This window comes from Macrosteles quadrilineatus, unplaced genomic scaffold, assembly GCF_028750875.1.
Source record: "Macrosteles quadrilineatus isolate MER2022 unplaced genomic scaffold, UCM_ALF_1.0 Scaffold_7__1_contigs__length_78375512, whole genome shotgun sequence".
Classification (NCBI taxonomy): Eukaryota; Metazoa; Arthropoda; class Insecta; order Hemiptera; family Cicadellidae; genus Macrosteles; species Macrosteles quadrilineatus.
The window spans coordinates 70340546-70358966 of NW_026542600.1; the positions used below are offsets into that span (position 1 = coordinate 70340546).

The following is an 18421-nucleotide window of genomic DNA, read 5'->3' on the forward strand; positions in this document are numbered from 1 at the left end:
ATCATTATCAACATCATAAAACGGTCTGTTAACAGTCATCGTGATGAGATCACTAACTTTGATATATCTTTGATTATTTTCAGTACCCAAACAACCCTTCTGCTGTCAAGGTTTTGTTAAATTATAGAATGTGTCGGACTATCAAAGCTCTATTGTATGGTTAATTGACTACAATTCTAAACTGAACTATGTTTGAGCACTTGGACATTATGGTTTTTTTGTTACTTAGCACAAAATACGTACAATCATACATTTAAAAACGTTTTGTGATATTCACCAAAGAAACATGCACCACTAAATGATATTGGGAAATCCTGAGGTTTCTAACATTGCCTGAAAGATAATTTCAATACCAAAATTGAGAAAGGAAAAAATGTACAATTGTTTTTGTTAGTAAACTGAGAGAATAGTCTTTCTTATCTTTACAGAAATAAAAAAATATAATTCTTTTATCTATCGTATTGTTTAATTTATCATCATAAAACTCCAATTATTATAAGGTAACAAAATTTAACCGTTTTTTTTTTTTTTTTTTCAATTTGTTTATAATTGATCGATAGTAGATGCTTAAGATGATTCCTACAAAATTAATTTGTGAAATTGAGGATTTGAGATCCTGCATTGACAAAGAGGATGTACACATAAAAATCACTTGTACTGACAACTAAGGATACAAAGACACAGGAAAAAATTTGGGCACCTAATTTGTGCAGTGAGAAATTTACACATTATCCTTTTAATGGTCCTTAGAATTCATAATTTTTCAAGGAATCCATGGTTGGTAGTGAAAATTGCAGTGTTTCTTCATCACAAAAAATCAAAGACAATTTCCCATGTAATATTTATTATAATGTGGTTAAAATCAATGGCCCATCATAAAAATGAAAGACTTGCGTGAAATTGTTAGGCATTACGTATAAGAGGAAAATTAGTATATGAAAAGTTCAGAATTGGGTTTCAGATTCGAAACATCTGCATTTGACCATCACTGCAGATAATAAAAAATAAAAGTATACCAAATAAACAGAGGAAATGATTAAGTAGGGAGATTTTTTAGAATAGAATTCACAAATAAATAATAATAAAAATTAAATTATGAAAATATCTCTAAGCAAACTACAAATACACGAGCATAATATACAAGGAAAGAAGCGGGAATGCCACTAATTGTAAATACTTATATAGTTACATTAAACACATATCTACAGGTTTCACCACTAAAAGAAATCGGGTAACTAACAAAAGAGCTGATCATATAATATTTTCAGTTTCTGAATTCTTACTGAACTCGGTCTACAAAATATAAAAAGATTACATGTAATCGATAAACAAAGAACACTAAGGATTTAAAACATTGAGTTTAAACATGAACCCGAGGAGGAAAATGACTGATTCTCTGAGTCATTTCTCGCATAAAATCAGCTTGAATAGTTTCTAGAGTTTGATAAATAACCCGAAAACTCGGTCTTGCAGCCGGTTTGCGGTTCCAGCACAGTTTCATCAGTTCATACATTGGCTTTGGAGTATTGTCAGGACATTGTAGCATATTTCCCTCTTTGATAAATTTGACAACTTCTTCATGAGTCATTCCATAGTAGGGCTGCAGAGCGAATGAAAATATTTCCCACAAGCAAACACCGTAGGCCCAAACATCTGTTTCAACAGTGTACTTGTTGTAAAGAATTGATTCGAGAGGCATCCATCTAACGGGAATCGCGTCGTGCTCATCACCTTTGTAATAGTCTTGCAAATACATTTTTTGAGAAAGCCCAAAATCAGCAATTTTAACCACCATATTGTCATCTATGAGGCAATTTCTAGTAGCTAGATCTCTATGAACAAATTTCCGGTCAGAAAGGTACACCATGCCGGCAGCTACTTGTTGAGCTATTTTTAGCAAGTCGGCAGTGGTGAGTTGAATATCACGAAATAGATCACCTCCACCTTCGGAACTGCGCACAATATAGTTACTGGGGGAACATGATCTTAAAAACTCATTCAAGTCCCCGCGGCCCATGTACTCGAACAACAAACACATAGGTTTGCCCATAGCACAAACTCCCAACAGTTTAACGATGTTGGGATGGTCAAATTCAGCCAACAGACAAGCTTCTCGCTCAAAGTCCACTTGCAAATCTTCCGAAGCTTCGTCTTTCAGCATTTTCACTGCTACCAAGGTGAACTCTTCTCCTTTCAGCAAACCTGGAGCTTTAGCCTACAAATAAAACAAACTGGTGTAAACTTGGTCGTGGTATTACTTTTGGATTAAACCATACTTTCTTATCTTTACAAATACAAAACTTATTTGTTTTGTATTTGTGTAAATGACACGAATCATAGCTCAAATCAATATTTGTAAAATTTTTGTCTGGAATAAATAAATTAGGACAGTAAATAATAGGTATTTCAGTGGATGTTTTTAAATTAAAAAATTAATATTTTTTGAAACCAAGAAGAGCAATCAAGATCAGTGAATAAAGCACATGAATTCATAATTACAAAAACTTGGAAAATATTTGAATTTTCAATATCTGAACAGAACTTTAACCATCTGAACAGTCTAAACATTTCACTCTCCATTTCATCTTATTATATTTAATCAAGATGCTACTTCAATTTAGAGAAAATAATACATAACATATTACCTGAAACACTCTTCCAAAAGCACCTTGTCCCAGATCTCTAATATAGATGATATCATTTCTTGGAAACTCCAATTTTTCAAGCTTAGGATTCAAACTGGTCCCAGTTTTATGATAGGCTGAATTATTTGGAAGTTTTTCTAAATCAATATTTACATCCTGTAAAACAGTCATAATCAATTATTAATTACTGCTTTGGCTATTTAGGGTTTGAAATAGTAATTTCTTTACCAAAACAAAGTAATCTTTTCTATATGAGCTCAAATTTGACCAAGAAAGTGAATCCAAGGGATGCGGGGTGGGGAGCTAAGATTAAAAAGCCACTTTTGGTTGGTCTTGGCGATAAAATACATATTTTTGTCAAACTGTGTAAAATCTTTCGCTTACTGGTTGACAAAACTAAGATTTTCTCAAGGGGATGTCCACCTGTGTAATTTGGGAATTGATCAGGAATGTGTTGAATTTTATTACAATAATATGTTAACCAACCAGTAAAACTTTCACAGTCACTAAGTGTACGTATGATAAAATATGGAAAAATTCAATCTTCCAGTTTTGTTGTTTTCACATTGAATAAATTTTGGATTTTTCTAGGAATAAAACAATTTCAAGTATTCATGATGTTACGGCATAGGTGTTAGATGATTATAATATTGCCATGATCATAAAATGCACAGTGATGAATTGAGCATTAACCAATTTTAAATTACTGAAGCAAATAGTGCGGTCTTAGGTCTTACTCATATCAGACTTGCTTTTTAAAACTCTGCAGAAAAAGTTTGTAATATTGCTTTCATTGTTTGTTTGTGTTTTCCGACCTTTCCCCCTTTGACCTTATTGCTACCAGTTTAGGTTGGATAAACGAGACTCTGTTCCTCCAAAAACGTAGGATATGAAGTTATACACAACTAAAACCTATCAATAGTCAGTATTAAAAATACCCATGCCGCAGCAAACCTGTAAATTAAGCAAATATAACTTTATCTGATTGGATTTTTACTTAACTATTTCCATAAACAAGATATATTTATTCCACTTTTAGATTAAATTTTCTGCAAAGAGGAAGGTAAAAAGTGTTATTTGACCAAATTTTAATATTTTAGGATCAAATAAATAAATTTGACAAATTTGATCAACATACACCATAAACAAGCGAACTACAACCATTTCTTTTTCTCCATAAGAATAACTTGGGAGTTTTAAATGCAGTTTTTGGAATTTTCTCTAACCTTTAATTTAACAACGACGTTTCATTATACAAAATTGTTTTTTTTTTTAAGGTCTAGCCTACAAGATGGAAAAAACTAATTTTTGAACATTTCAAAACCTCATAATACCCTATTTCCATGACCCAATCTTGCTGGTTCCCGAATTCATTCAAGTTTATTCCTCCAAATTTCATCAAAATTGGACCGAAATTACTCAAGTTATCATTGTTTACCATATATACATATACATATTAGAAATACGAAAGAATAGTCCCGCTAGGCCGAGCAAGACCTGTGCACAGGATGATTTTTTTTATGTAAAGATAATGTTTAAATATACCTACATATATAAAAATTTGAACCAATAGTGTTTTTGGCCTCTGGTGACATCAAAATGAAAAAGCAAATCAGTCCCAGGGTTAGGAGGTTTTAATGTGCCACCTAATGTAATAGCTAATTCCCTATAGGGTAAATTTGTGTGATTTATTTTTATAAGATATTATTACTTGTTCACATACCTGTGTGGGTGTTGGTCTGTAGGCAAGTCTTTGCTTGAACAGTCTATGGCAGAGTATGACCAATAAGATGACTAATATTAATGTGAGGACCCCTACACTTGCAACTACCAGAAGATAGGTGTCTTTAGTAAAGTAGTCCAAGTTTATCCCTCCAGGTGTATCCGATGTCCAATTGGTGGTTGTATTGTCTAAAAACCCAAACACTTAGCATAAGCCTACTAAAAAAGGAACCTTCAAAAATATTACAGATAAATGTTTACCTAACAACTAGGGGTGTGCGAAGCAGCAAATAATTTTTGATTCGAAACAACGATTCGATTCAAAAGATTTTACTGTCGGGGAAATAAATATGTGCACTCGAGTTTGAGCCTAAATATCTCTGAGATTAATTATCCGATTTTGTTGAAAGACAAATTAAATGTAAGCTGGTTTAAATTCATTTTACGTGGTAACAGTTTAAAAAATTTCCGTTTACCAGAAAAATTTATATACTTGAAAGATCCTAAAAAGTACCGGTTTTTAAGAAACTCTGCACTAACACTAAAGTTTAAAATTTAATTGTAAACAAACCACTGAGCCAATCTTTCTGAAATTTTTATGGATTTATGGTAGGTTTATTATTGTTAACATTTTCATGCATTTTAAAATTTTTACTCACAATAGTTTTTATGATGCTGTTAATTTTTAAAACGTATGCTAAAATCGTTAATAAGACGCTAAAAATTTTGTTCAAAATACCATCGTGTTTGTCGTGACACAAGAAATAACACCAATATGACAGATTTATAATGCAAACAAAGGTGTTTCTTAAACAGATTTATATTTGTAAGCAAAAATTTCTCCCGCGACTGGCAGCGGGTCGCCTGGTGTTTGTACGATACATACAGCTGGGATATATCCCAGCCGGGCGGGAGCACGTGCCAATCTGCGACGTTGCCAATGTGTACCAGGCTACCACACTGACATTGCTTCGGTATTCACTCGCGGCAAACTACTGTGAAAATCATTATTTAGTTTAAAATATAAATAAATTTACTAACAAAATATTGTAATTAACTAGTCATGAAACAAATACAGGTGGTAGGAAAAATGTACTTTGTATTACGAGCACCAAGCCAATTTCTTTTGTGTTGATTGAGATTGTTAAAAAATTATAACAGCCAAATTGCCAAGTAAATGTTTTCCACCAGTATTTAATTAATGGTTTCTTTAATTTGCCACTTTTAAATAAAACTCTGAGAGTAGAAATCGGAGCGGTCATCACCCTTTCCGGGAAGTGTTGCGTTAAGCTGGAATATCCGATGAGTAATGGAATGCAATGAACACATTAGCTCCCCCTTTCTTGAACTACGGTCGCTAAGAGAGATGACTAACCAAGCTAACCAGGTCGTCTTAGATTTTTACACTGGTAGTAACATCTATTCGAAAATGAGTGAATACCGAAGCAATGTCAGTGTGGTAGCCCGGTACACATCGGCAACGTCGCAGATTCGCACGTGCTCCCGCCCGGCTGGGAAATATCGGTCAAACACCAGGCGACCCGCTGCCAGTCGCGGGAGAAATTTTTGTTTAAAAAACACCTTTGTTTGCATTATAAATCTGTCATATTGGTGTTATTTCTTGTGTCACGACAAACACGATGGTATTTTGAACAAAATTTTTAGCGTCTTATTAACGATGTTAGCATACGTTTTAAAAACTAACAGCAGCATAAAAACTATTGTGAGTAAAAATTTTAAAATGCATGGAAATGTTAACAATAAACCTACCAATTATCCATAAAAATTTCAGAAGATTGGCTCAGTGGTTTGTTTACTATTAAATTTTAAACTTCAGTGTTAGTGCAGAGTTTCTTAAAAACCGGTACTTTTTAGGATCTTTCAAGTATATAAATTTTTCTGGTAAATGGAGATTTTTTAAATTGTTACCACGTAGAATGTATTTAAAACAGCTTACATTTAATTTGTCTTTCAACAAAATCGGATAATTCATCTGAGAGATATTTAGGCTCAAACTTGAGTGCACATATTTATTTCCCCGACAGTAGATTCGAATCGATGCAACTCGATTCGAAGCAATACGGCATTTTTATACTTGTCAATGTAGTGAAATAACAATTGGCTAATTAAAGTTTACCACATTTATGTAATGCAAATTTGTTTATGTGGTATTAGGCCTATTCATACATATATATGAATTTTATGTGAAAAAATATTTATTTTCAATCATATATTAGAAGAACGTGTATTGCTGGAAATGTCAGTGAGCTGCTTTACTTGCTTATTTAATAATTTTTACTTGCAGAATCATATTGTTAAGAATGTTACCTATTTTGTAATATTCATTTTACAAATAAAGATATGTTTTGGTGTAAACAACTAGCCTACATTTGCAAGATTTATACTGAAACTTTCAATTGGCTTACATTGATAAAAATATGATCAGACCTACAAACTACAAGGTATACATAGCAGATCTATAAAAATACCAAATTTATCAGTCTAAAACATCAATCTTACAAGTTAAAGATCAAGTAACAATTTTTCGGTCTTGTGTTATTTTTAGAATGATTTTGGAGTGACTTGTTTTGGCTATGTTTACAGTAGTAAAACATGTCTCACACAGCTTGCACTTAACAAAACTTCTCATCATTTGCAATTTCAAAACAAAAAATTATTTAACTTTTAAAGCATTATTTACAAGCAGAGAATTAATTGAATAAGAACGCCTTCGCAAATGAAACAGAACAACACGCTCCTGTATTGCGGGTATTGCATTGACTTTCTGCAGGCATTTTTCGTATATGGATACTAACTCCCCCATGAATGGAATCGTTTTTGATCACCACTGAATCGAATCGCAATTTGATGCATTGAAACGAATCAAATTGGAATTTCGATGCATCGCACAGCCCTACTAATAAACTAGTATTTAAATATTCAAATGTTTCCCCTACTAATAAACTAGTATTTAAATATTCAAATGTTTCTTGTAAGCTTAACTGAGATTTAGGAAGCTTTATACTAAAAACTATTAGGTACTTCCCTGTTGGAGAATTATCTAACAGGGGAAGGTACAGACTTTTCAGGTTATTACTAATATGTGCAATTTGGGTTGTATGTAAGAATTAAGCTCTCCCTTCGTTTGTCTTGACAAACCATGTCGAGAGTAAGTAGGTAGTGAAGTTGAGTGACGTGTGAAACGCCAGTCAGTTTGTTTTTAATAGGCCTACGAGGCAATAAGACAAAGTCAAAACCCAGACTCACTAACTCATACGAGAAGGCCGAAATTGCACAATTGCAAAACACTTTGTCATGGTTATTGATCACCGGGATGAGCAGGCAGCTGAGTAAATAAAAAGTCAAAGCTAACGAACCTTGAATTAACATTGTCTGAATAATACCGACTGACATTGAATTGTCTGCTGTGAAATACTTCTGTATTTTGTTACGCTGAAAATAATGTTAATTATTATAATTAACATATTAATTATTATATTAATATGTTAATTATTATGAAGATTTGACATGCTCTAATAGTGTTTTGTGAGCGTTAACGCAAACAAAAAGGTCACTTATCTTTCTTTAATTGTTTTATTAGAAGAGGCTTTAATTGTTTTATTAGAAGAGGCAACTTTTTTTATTTCTCAGGCAATTAGCCCTTTCTCTCCAAACCGAACCTTGAATTAATTGTGTAATCTTGCTTTTAGGGAGTAGTTTTGGGGCCATTGGTCGATATATTTATTGAATAGTACCCATCATTGAAAATAACAAAAGAATATTATTTTTGATCTGCTAGTCATAAACAATAGACTTATTTTGTTCTTCTAATTCCACATGCTCCCATTTTTTCGTATGGTGGGCCTACTAATTATTTTTTTTTCTTTTTTTTCGGACAAACTATTTCCTTAGTTGGGCTTCCTTCAGAGATTTACTTTTGGTATCTAATATAACAAAATGTTATATCCTTTAAAAAAGGAATTTTTAAATATAATCTTTCAATAGGATAGAATTGTAAATAGGAATTCATCCAACAGGTCAATATATTTAAAAACACAACAAAATTAATACCCATATTAGGCAATACGCTGGTATTCGCCTGGCTTCGTATGAGCTAATGCAATGATATACACAATACCAGAATCAGTATGACAATTTTGTGTTGCTAATACACCTGCCAACATTGTCTGAATAATACCGACTGACATTGAATTGTCTGCTGTGAAATACTTCTGTATTTTGTTACGCTGAAAATAATGTTAATTATTATAATTAACATATTAATTATTATATTAATATGTTAATTATTATGAAGATTTGACATGCTCTAATAGTGTTTTGTGAGCGTTAACGCAAACAAAAAGGTCACTTATCTTTCTTTAATTGTTTTATTAGAAGAGGCAACTTTTTGCAGGGAGGCCTAATTCAAAATTTGTGGGGAAACATTTTCTCAATTGAATCTCAAATTAAAATTTTCTATCCACTATATTGGTAAGGACATCAGCTCTTGATGATCAATTCTTGATAAAGATACCAATTAATTAGGGTCCAAAAATCAGTGATATTGAGAATCGACACATCTCTAACTATAATCCTCTCTCTGAGAATTAAGGAGACAAAGGATAGGATGATCAGGCTTACCTTTAGAAATGTAAGCAGCCCACTTCACTACAGTAACACAGAAGAAAACACAAAAGAAACACTGAATATTTCGAGGCCACTGGCCCCTTTCTCAACATTAAGAGTCATATTAGATTCTTGAAGTCTTTCTCTGGTAAAGGAAGCAGTGTTGCCAACACGATATAAATTTACAAATGAATATTTACAAGTTATTTCAGTAATTGAATTTACACTTAGTCTAAGCCTGCTTTGTAGTTGTGGAAAGGGATAAAGGAAAATTTTAGGCCTATCTGAGATTGAGGTTTGCAGGCTCAAGAATTCAGCACAAGAATTAAAAATCAGAGGACAGACATAAAAAACAAGTAACAACCATCCAGATAAACCAGTGCTTATTCATGCTGCCAGCCACAATATACAAGATTTAAACAGCTGTTTTAATTCAAAAATAATAAGATCTTACCCTCCCACCTGTAAACCATCACAACTAAGGAGATGGGAACTTTTTTATCAGTGTTTTAAAAAATCCAGGGAACCTCCAAACCTCAATCTCAGATATGCCTAACATTTTCCTTTTCCCCTTCCACGACTAAAAAGCAGGCTTTGACTAAGTGTAAATTCAATTACTCAAATAACTTGTAAATATTCCTTTCTGTTCAAATGTAACCATCTCTCTGTAATTTCTACCAACTCAATGTTACACTAAAATACATTACCACAAGCAGGCACGTCGCAGAGTTGCCAGCGAGTTTCTGGGTCCATGGTGTAGCACCAAGGTCCTGGCTCCTCCCCTCCGGCGTTACGACAGTAGTTATCAGCGTTTTGAACTTCAGGGAAAACATCGGGAGGTCTGTCGTGAGAGTGGGGCTTGGAAGAGTCCCATCTCTGACAAGGGATTCCGGTTTTGGTTTTGTTGACGTAACCAAAGTAATATCGTCCTCTTCCTTTTACACAATCATCTGTTTGAAAAAAAAAAACACATTTGGTTACATATTTCTGAGCTACAATTGAAAAAGTTAAGAGCAAGACCTGCTGTTGCTTGGCATTACTGGATGTTAAAGAACTATAGACTTTAACCTTAGGTACCTACTCTCTAATCTTTGTAAAAACAATTTTAAGGTTTGTTTCTCTCTGGTTTATCTAGATCATGCTTTTGATGGTTACTGTTCGTTGCTTACTATTTAACCTACTTTAAAACTACTTCAACTATTGATTATCCTTTAGTACTAGCCTACCTATAGTAGAGCAAATTATCCTAAATGTTGGTTAGCCGAAAGGAACAAAAGATCATATACAACAAGTTGATAAAATAATTTATAATGTTAGTTTAAATATTGAGGGGAGTAGCCTATCGATAGATAGGCCTATGTACATATAAACACTTTTTGTAAAAATTCGACACTTTTTATAACATTTGAATGTTTTGTGCACTAAGAATATTTTTTTGTAAATTATTTGTCCTGCAGAAAATCAATGAAAACCATATCAAGTATTCAAAAACATAAATATGCTACCTTCTTTTTTTAGCAATTGTTTTTTTTTTTAGTTTCTTCTTTTAGTTCTCCAAGATATGACCAATTACCCTGTTTTATTTATTTATTTAACATCATCACATTACATCAATTCTCTTGACAGGTGATTTGTTAACATATTTGTTTATGTTTATATGGTTTTTTTAATCATTTTGATATGACAATAATTCTAGTGAGCTATGCTGAACAGTGAGTTCTGCTAGTGTTTATACTTATAACAAATATTATTCACACTTTTGGGTATTTAAGACCGTAAACTACAGTAGGGTCAAGCATTCAATGGAAAAGTTTAAACCAAAACGGCATAAAATCAAAACACCTCACATGGCTTGTTAGCCAAAATCAGTTCCAAGCCATTTTGAAATTGTTCCATCAAACAAACTTAACTGCTCTACCACCACTTGGTACCATGGTCTTGAACGCTTATGTCCTGTATAAGTTGAATACAGACAGACCCCTTTCCAGACTTCACTTCCAGGTATCCATAATTGAGGAGTTGGCAAATGAATGGTTTTTAGAAAAAGCTCCGGTTGCTGATAATAGAGGTGGCGGCGATCGATTTTCACCCAACAGGAAATTTGGATTAGAAAAACTAGAAGGGAATAAGGAAAGCAATTGTTGTGTGTGCAGTGGGAAAAATAACAATTTGTTTCAATTGTATGCGTGGATGTCACTTGGACTGTCTTCCTCGACTCAAATGTAAATAGATGAGCCGTTCTAGAAAAATTGTAAATATGTAAATAGTTTTAGCTCTAAAAGTTTAGTTTCCATTTTTTAACAGAAAATATTATTACATTAGAAAGATGTGCATAAACTGCTTTCACATTCTTCTCAGTGTCTAAAATGGTGAGAGACTTAATTTTTCCTTTTCATTTCTTGCATGATAGGCTTACCTATTTCAAATTACCTCACTGTTGATAGATGCAAGCCTATAAATGCATGTAGAAATGTTATTGTAAAAGTATTTCTGTAATAAGTGGGAAATATTTAATAAAATTGTGTTTTTACTTTATGTGATTTTTTTAATATGTGTCAATTTCGGCAAAAAAGTAGGTAGGCTAATGTTTTTATTTGTATAACAAAAAATAGTATTTATTATTATTTTTTGCTAAAACTTCACAATTTGTTCTTTATTCAGTGGTATTTAATAAAATAATTAAACTTATAGGCAAAAATAACAGCTAACACTCTTTTTTTGGGTTGCAAAATAGAAATTTTAGAAAATATTAGGTAGTTCATATATATATATATATAAATTAAATATATATATTTATATATTTTTGAAATTTTACTTAATATTGTTAAAGTAGATTTTATTAGCTAAAACATAAAAAAGTTATAATTCTAGCTGCTCTCCAAGGTGAGTTATGGATATTTATTTGATAATAGTACAAAACAGCTGAAAATGGCTTGGGATTCTGGGGTATAGTGTGCATAGAGTAACTGGGTCATCTGGTGTGACAACACAACTAGTGGTCTGGGTCACCTCTGATACAAAATTAACACATTGCTTCGGACCTAAAGGGTTTTAAAGTACTTTTTAAATCTAAAAATAGTTAATTATTTATGCTGAACTATAATGTGCAAGTATTTAGCTGCACAAAAATATATGACAAGGTATAGTATGTTAGTATGTTAGTATGTTATAATTTTTAATAAACATTGCTGCAAAATACCCGAAGATCAACTGACAACACACAAAAATGACTGACACCAGGAGGGTTAAGAGAGGTTCTACTGTATAAAAGGTTACAATACAAACACCAAGAGTAAATAACACTCACAAGTAACTTCATCCTTATTAACTTGCGTAAGTTTGGCATGAGAGCAGACAGGTTTGTCGGTGTCAAGTCGGGGCAAAGCTGTGCAGTTGGGAAGACGGAAGTGTCCCCTTGTCTGGTAGTAGACACCATGCTGTTTGTTGTTTTCTATCAATGCCCAGTTGTTATAGCAAAACAAATCTCTAATGGCGACACAGTCTTCATAGCAAAGAGGAAGGCCAACTGGAAATCCATTCACTATGTGGCACTGAGGAAAAGCGTAAAGGCAGAGCATTTTCTGAAATAAAAGAACAAGAGAATTAGGAAAGAAATTTAAGTATAACACTGTTAAAATTTTACACAATTATCATCTCACAGCCAAACTATCAGTTGAAGAAGACATATAGCCTACATTTGACAATACAAACTGTGTCGTGGATTCTTAAGCGTACTGATAGTACTTTTGATCTTCAATTATAAAGATATGGGGTAGAAAAACTTCTTGGTTAAAGTTTGATTTTGGTTTTAATAGCAATCACTTCATCCCAATATGACACATTTTACAACTAATGGACCTCAAACTTAAGACTTACTTCAGCAGCTGATCTACAAGGCTCTTGAAGTGTTTTAATCATTTCCTCCCAAAGACCTGCGGTTATGTTTTCATTTCTCCCTCCAGAGTCGGAACTGTTGAACCAAACCTGACCTACGCCAGCCAGATAAGACTTGCACACCTTACCACTGTATGGAGCACATTTGCCCGTCGACATTTCTGAAAAATATTTGCAAACAAAAACAATACAGATTTTGAAAACAAGTACAATTGAATTTACTTTACAAAATTTACTGAAAAAATATGTTTATAGGCCTACCTATGAAGTTTTACCTAATTAGACAGCTTTATTTTATTTTATAGATAGTTATGTAGCAAAAAACAAAATAACTTTATACAAAGCTATTCAATACAAATGGGTTTCTTAGATATCATATTTACTATAGATACCTACTTTGGCCTGATTCTTAATTAGAAATTCTCTGTTTGTTGTATTTTACGATGACACATCGTTGTACGTATAATTTAAGTTATAACGGTGCTAATCATACATTTGATTCGTATAAATGTTAAGACTTTATTTTAAAGATATCAACACAGTGGCTTTTAATCAACGCTGAAAAGATTTAATTTAACATTTCAATTTTGTCATGTTAAATTGAAATGTGTGACATAACATAGCACGTAGAAAAACAATCAATATCTAATTTTCATAGGGTTAGGTGAGTGTTTAATGAGGTTATCAAACAGTACCAATATTAATTTATAACATAACACATATCCCGATACTAACACATTGTTAACATTAATTGTACAAATGGTTAGGCTAATTGTTTATTGTTAATTGTAAAAATGGTGTTTGCCGTAAAAATAAATAAAAAAGTAAATAAACTAAGCAGTGACGGATGCCAAACTATCTTAGGTCAATTTAAAAAGAGGCTTTTTAATATAAAATCTACCATCCAACCTTAGCCTACAATATAGTAAGTTATTTACCTTGCTCATTAGTAATTACTGCGGTGAGCCCAAGAAGGAAAACTGCATTCCACTGAACAAGACCCATCAGTTGTTTAGATGTATGCCATCAGTTTCATCAAGCATGGCAGACATAGGCTTATTTATTTGTACAATTGGAACCCTATAAAGACAGAAAAGAATCATAATGTTACAAACCTAATATCCAGTAGACTCATACTCGAACTTAACCCTTTCGATGCTAGCGAAAATTCCAGCCTACTTATTTTGTCCGAAATATGCTTGCAACGGGGGCGAAGTCTAGTGTGCGAGAAAAAAAATCAGTAAAAAAAATTTATCATCTCAAAAGTACTAAGGAACGATATATCGGGCCTAAGAAGAATCATAATGCCAGAAACGGTGAGAGCCCTCAGGGCTTAGGTCAAATGTTGGCCTGACTTAAAGTAATGTGACAAACAATTCCAGGTCTGTGTCCAACAGAGTAGAGGGGTTTTTTAATTAGTAGTCTGATAAATGCAGGAGTCTCACACTACAGGCTGGCTACCTGTGTGCGTAACAACATTAAACATAAATTGCTGTTTCGAAACAACAACCGAGTCAACAGGTATGTCCATTTAAGCTTATCCGGTCGAAAGTCGCACCAGCACGATATATCGTTGATTAGCACTATTCGGATGAAACACGAACAACGTTAATAAAAGGGAGCTATGGTTTATTAACTTAGACCATTTAGTTTAATGTAGTTTTACACTTTACTAGCATAGTTGCTGCCTTGTTTAAAAGTTAGGCCTTCTTTATTTCTATGTCTTAGACTTTCTAATTGTTTACATTTACCGTAACTGGTTGTAACACTTAAGTTAGGAAATTATTGCGATGAGGGTGACCAAGAGTAGTAATTTACATATCATTAGAAACTATATTTTTACCTGAAAACAATGGTGCAACAATTTTTCTGCCGTCACAAAAACTGAATTAACTACCATTTTTTTGAATTTTATTACTGTAATGCCTCTTGTCGGCTGGTCTCTGTCGCCATTACTGAGAACTGACTGACTAACGCAAACATGAACGATTGAAAAAACGTAGCTAAGGAAGAAGAAGAAACCTAAGATGACAAACAGTAACTTAAGTTTATACAAAGAGGACAAGGAGGTAGAGACATTTGCAAATTCAACTGAACTGAATTGATTATGAATTACTTCAGTTCTTATTTAGACATGTGAGGTTGGTAGATTGGGTGTTATGCGGATTCGTGACTGTATTAAGTGTTTTGAAGTTAGGTTAGATTAGGAAGGTAAAGTTTAGGTTATAATGAATCGTGTTGTTGATTTATCTCCAGACTATTTTTGCACTTCGAAAAAAGTACTACAAACACTACAGTGGAACCTCGATAACAAGACCCTCGATAACAAGTCACCATTGATAACAAGCGTCATTTTTAAGTTCCCTAGAATTTATTTTATCCCCAATCACATGTTATTGCAAACCTTGATAACAAGTCTTATTTTATAATCCCCATAAGAGTCTTGTTATCAAGGTTCTAACTTACTGTATAAATAATAATTTCAAAAATGTGCATCGATTCATTATAACCTAAACTTTAACTTCCCTAATCTAGCCTACCTTCAAAGGACTTAATACAGTCACGAATCCACATAACAACCAACCTACCTACCATGTCCTTTTTAACTTATAAAACAAATTTTAAGCTGTTTGAGAAGTTTAATTGGGTTATGTTAGGTTAGAACAGTGTCAATTTGTTGTTTATTCATTTTATTAAAACTCCCACTACACTAATTATCATAATGGGATATAACAGTAACATGGTCAAAAACTAAGCCAAGCCACTCGGTTAAGTGAAGAGAAGAACGAAATGAATTCCTTCTTCAATTTTCATAATCCAGTCCACTAGTCCAGATACAGATTAAATATGTCCGACCTAGAGGTGTTTATTAATGTTAATCAAATATTACTTATAGGCCTAGCCTATTTAAATTAACGTTTACCTTTCTAAGTGATCGCCGCTTGCAAGTGCCATCGCTTACTGGTGCCACCCAGGACTGGGTGCCGCCGCTTACGAGTGCTGCCGGTTACGAGTGCCACCGCTGCCACAGTCCGCTGACTGTAGGCGTGGACGCGACGGCACGGCGGTGACGGAAAACGACAGTAAAAAGGGCAATGATAAGATAGATTAGTTTGCAATGGTTAAAAGTAAAAGGAAACCAATGTAAGGACACAAAATGAAGACTTTACAAAGATATAAGTTTGAAGTCGTTATTTCTTATATTCAACCTTTATTCAACTCAAGCTCTGTATTTCAATATTAAGTATTTTAAAGTTTGTGAGATGGTAGCCATTTTCTATTTTAAATTTTAATTAAAATCCAAAAAATAACTTGCAGTGTTTTTTGATAAACACTCTATTTGGACTTGTTAGACTTAGTTTACATTTGAAAAAAATAATTACTTTTTGACCACACTAAGTTTAATTTGGTTTTTACGGCCCTAGGGTCACAAAACCAGTTGTTCGCTTACTTAATTAAAACATCAATGTATATAAAATATACAAGCAATATCCATATGCATTTTATGTCACCGCTACCTCGCAACTATGTTATTAGTACTTTTGCTGGTTCCTCTAAATTATTTCTTCACACATAACCTCTAAGTTGTAGTTGTGTTAACTGTTAATGTGCATTTATTGCTTGAAAATTACAACTTAAGACCCTCAATTTTGTATAGTGTGGTGAAAATGGCGTTCGTACCACGGGCCGAAAGGGTTTTACAACTCTTGACTTCGTCTTGAACTTAAAAAACTATCTCGAGCCGGCAAAACCTCATTTTTGGTCCTAGGTACGAAATATACTATGAAGGGGGCGGCTCGAAGAATAGTGCCTAGGGGTGAAATATGTATAAATACGTCTCTGTGTTTACGATGTTAAGATATATCATCTTTAACTTTTAACAGTACACCAAATAAAAGAAAAAATCCTGTCTAACAGAGACAAATTTAATAAAATTGCTCTGAGGAATGAATTCTTTCTGACAATTATAGCCTAATAAGTTGTCCCGAATGTCATGTAACACAAGCTTAAAATTAATTAAAATTCATTGAAAAAGAAATACTCCTGGTACATATACCAACCAAGTTAAATAATAAAAACAGTCTGCTTAAAAAGTTAAATAGAAACCTCTCATTTTATAAAGCTAATAACTTAGCCCCAAGTAGGCCTATTAGCCTAGGTCTACATAAACATTCAGATTCACAGATTGCTTCATTTGTTAAATACAGTAGGCTATGTATGTATTTATTTCTGCGGTGAAATAATTGTTATTCAAATAATAAGCAACCATGATAATACTCAGCGTTCAGCTTTAATTGAACTGGATAAACTCAAAACTCACCTAAGGTATTCAACTACATTTTTGAGGTTATGTCAAACAAATAATGGCCGCTGCGCTGCACTGCATTAGTTCAGATCGTTATCCAGAGTAAGTCTCAGCTACAGTATAAAGAAAACACAATAGAATAACCAAGAACATAAGTATAAATTATTTATCATAATATTTTACCTAGTTTGTATAGTTTTCCAAATGATGAACGCTTAGTAGATTACATTACAATTTCCAGTCCAAATAACTGATGTCATTTTTTTCCAACCCAAACTCAATATTCTCTAGGCCTTTTCTCTAATAATCTCAAACAAACACATACACAAACAAACTGACGACAATGACAAACTCCACTCCACTTCGATTCGTCGGGAGTCGAGAACTAGGAGGATTAAACATTAAGGAAGGAGAGGGCAGGTGAATAAGAATACACATGTTGCGGTGAAGCCAGCTTTAGCAGAACACTATTAAAAAAATAGAGGGGCACGGCACGCGAAGCCGTAGAGTGGCAAAAAGCCGCGGCTATAACATGTGAGAGATAGGGAAAAACGTGACGCGCGCTGTTTCGAATTAAAATTGCCGCTAAACTAAAACACCTGTGTTATTCACCGATGGCATTCTTAAAGTAAATTAAATTTCCGATCGAACAGTGTCAATCATTTCTATAAAAACTAATATTTATTATTTTATTATGAAAGATCAAAGTTGAAAGAATTGGCCTGGACTTTGGAACACACGATTACTTTAATTACGTTTTTGAAAAAAAAAATGATGTATCTATACAATAATACAAATGACAAATTTACTCGTGTTTCTAAACAGTTTCTCGAAATAAAAAATATACATTTAAAAGTGGTATCAGAAAAAATAATTAACAAGAATTTTTTAATTTTTCCAGTGTACAAAACAATCTTACTAATTATAGGTCAAATGAAAAATTTAATTCGGGTGGTGAAATGCATTTTTCATATTTTTCTCGATTTTTAATACAATTTTTTACTAGTTTTAAGGCGAATTTATGTGCTAGGCAGGTGATGTTAAAAATAGCCAAAGTTAAGAAAAAATGCAAAGCCGCTCTAACTTTTTTTACACCAACAGCCGTTACAATTAAATTAGAAACATAAAAAGTAAAACATTTTCTTGGCAATCAAATTCTTGATTTTTAAATATCTTATTGAACTATGTTTGATCTGTTTGCCCAAAGAAGCTTATAGAGTAAAAAGTG

General features: G+C 33.0%; 1 protein-coding gene across 2 annotated transcripts; it reads right to left on the bottom strand.

Moving 5' to 3' along the window:
* Positions 1-620: 620 nt before the first annotated feature.
* LOC128998225 (tyrosine-protein kinase transmembrane receptor Ror2) lies at positions 621-17458 on the bottom strand. 2 transcript variants are annotated; one of them, XM_054424261.1, is made up of 8 exons: positions 17377-17458; positions 13826-13967; positions 12870-13048; positions 12301-12574; positions 9701-9943; positions 4369-4556; positions 2646-2801; positions 621-2215 (listed from the first exon to the last, which is right to left on the bottom strand). In XM_054424261.1, the coding sequence occupies exons 2-8, from the start codon at positions 13890-13892 to the stop codon at positions 1361-1363; spliced, it is 1962 nt and encodes a 653-aa protein (XP_054280236.1). In that variant the 5' UTR covers positions 13893-13967; positions 17377-17458; the 3' UTR covers positions 621-1360. The 2 variants fall into 2 exon arrangements, with proteins under 2 accessions (XP_054280236.1, XP_054280237.1); XM_054424262.1 differs by lacking the exon at positions 17377-17458 and adding an exon at positions 17209-17284.
* Between the last annotated feature and the right edge of the window lie 963 nt (positions 17459-18421).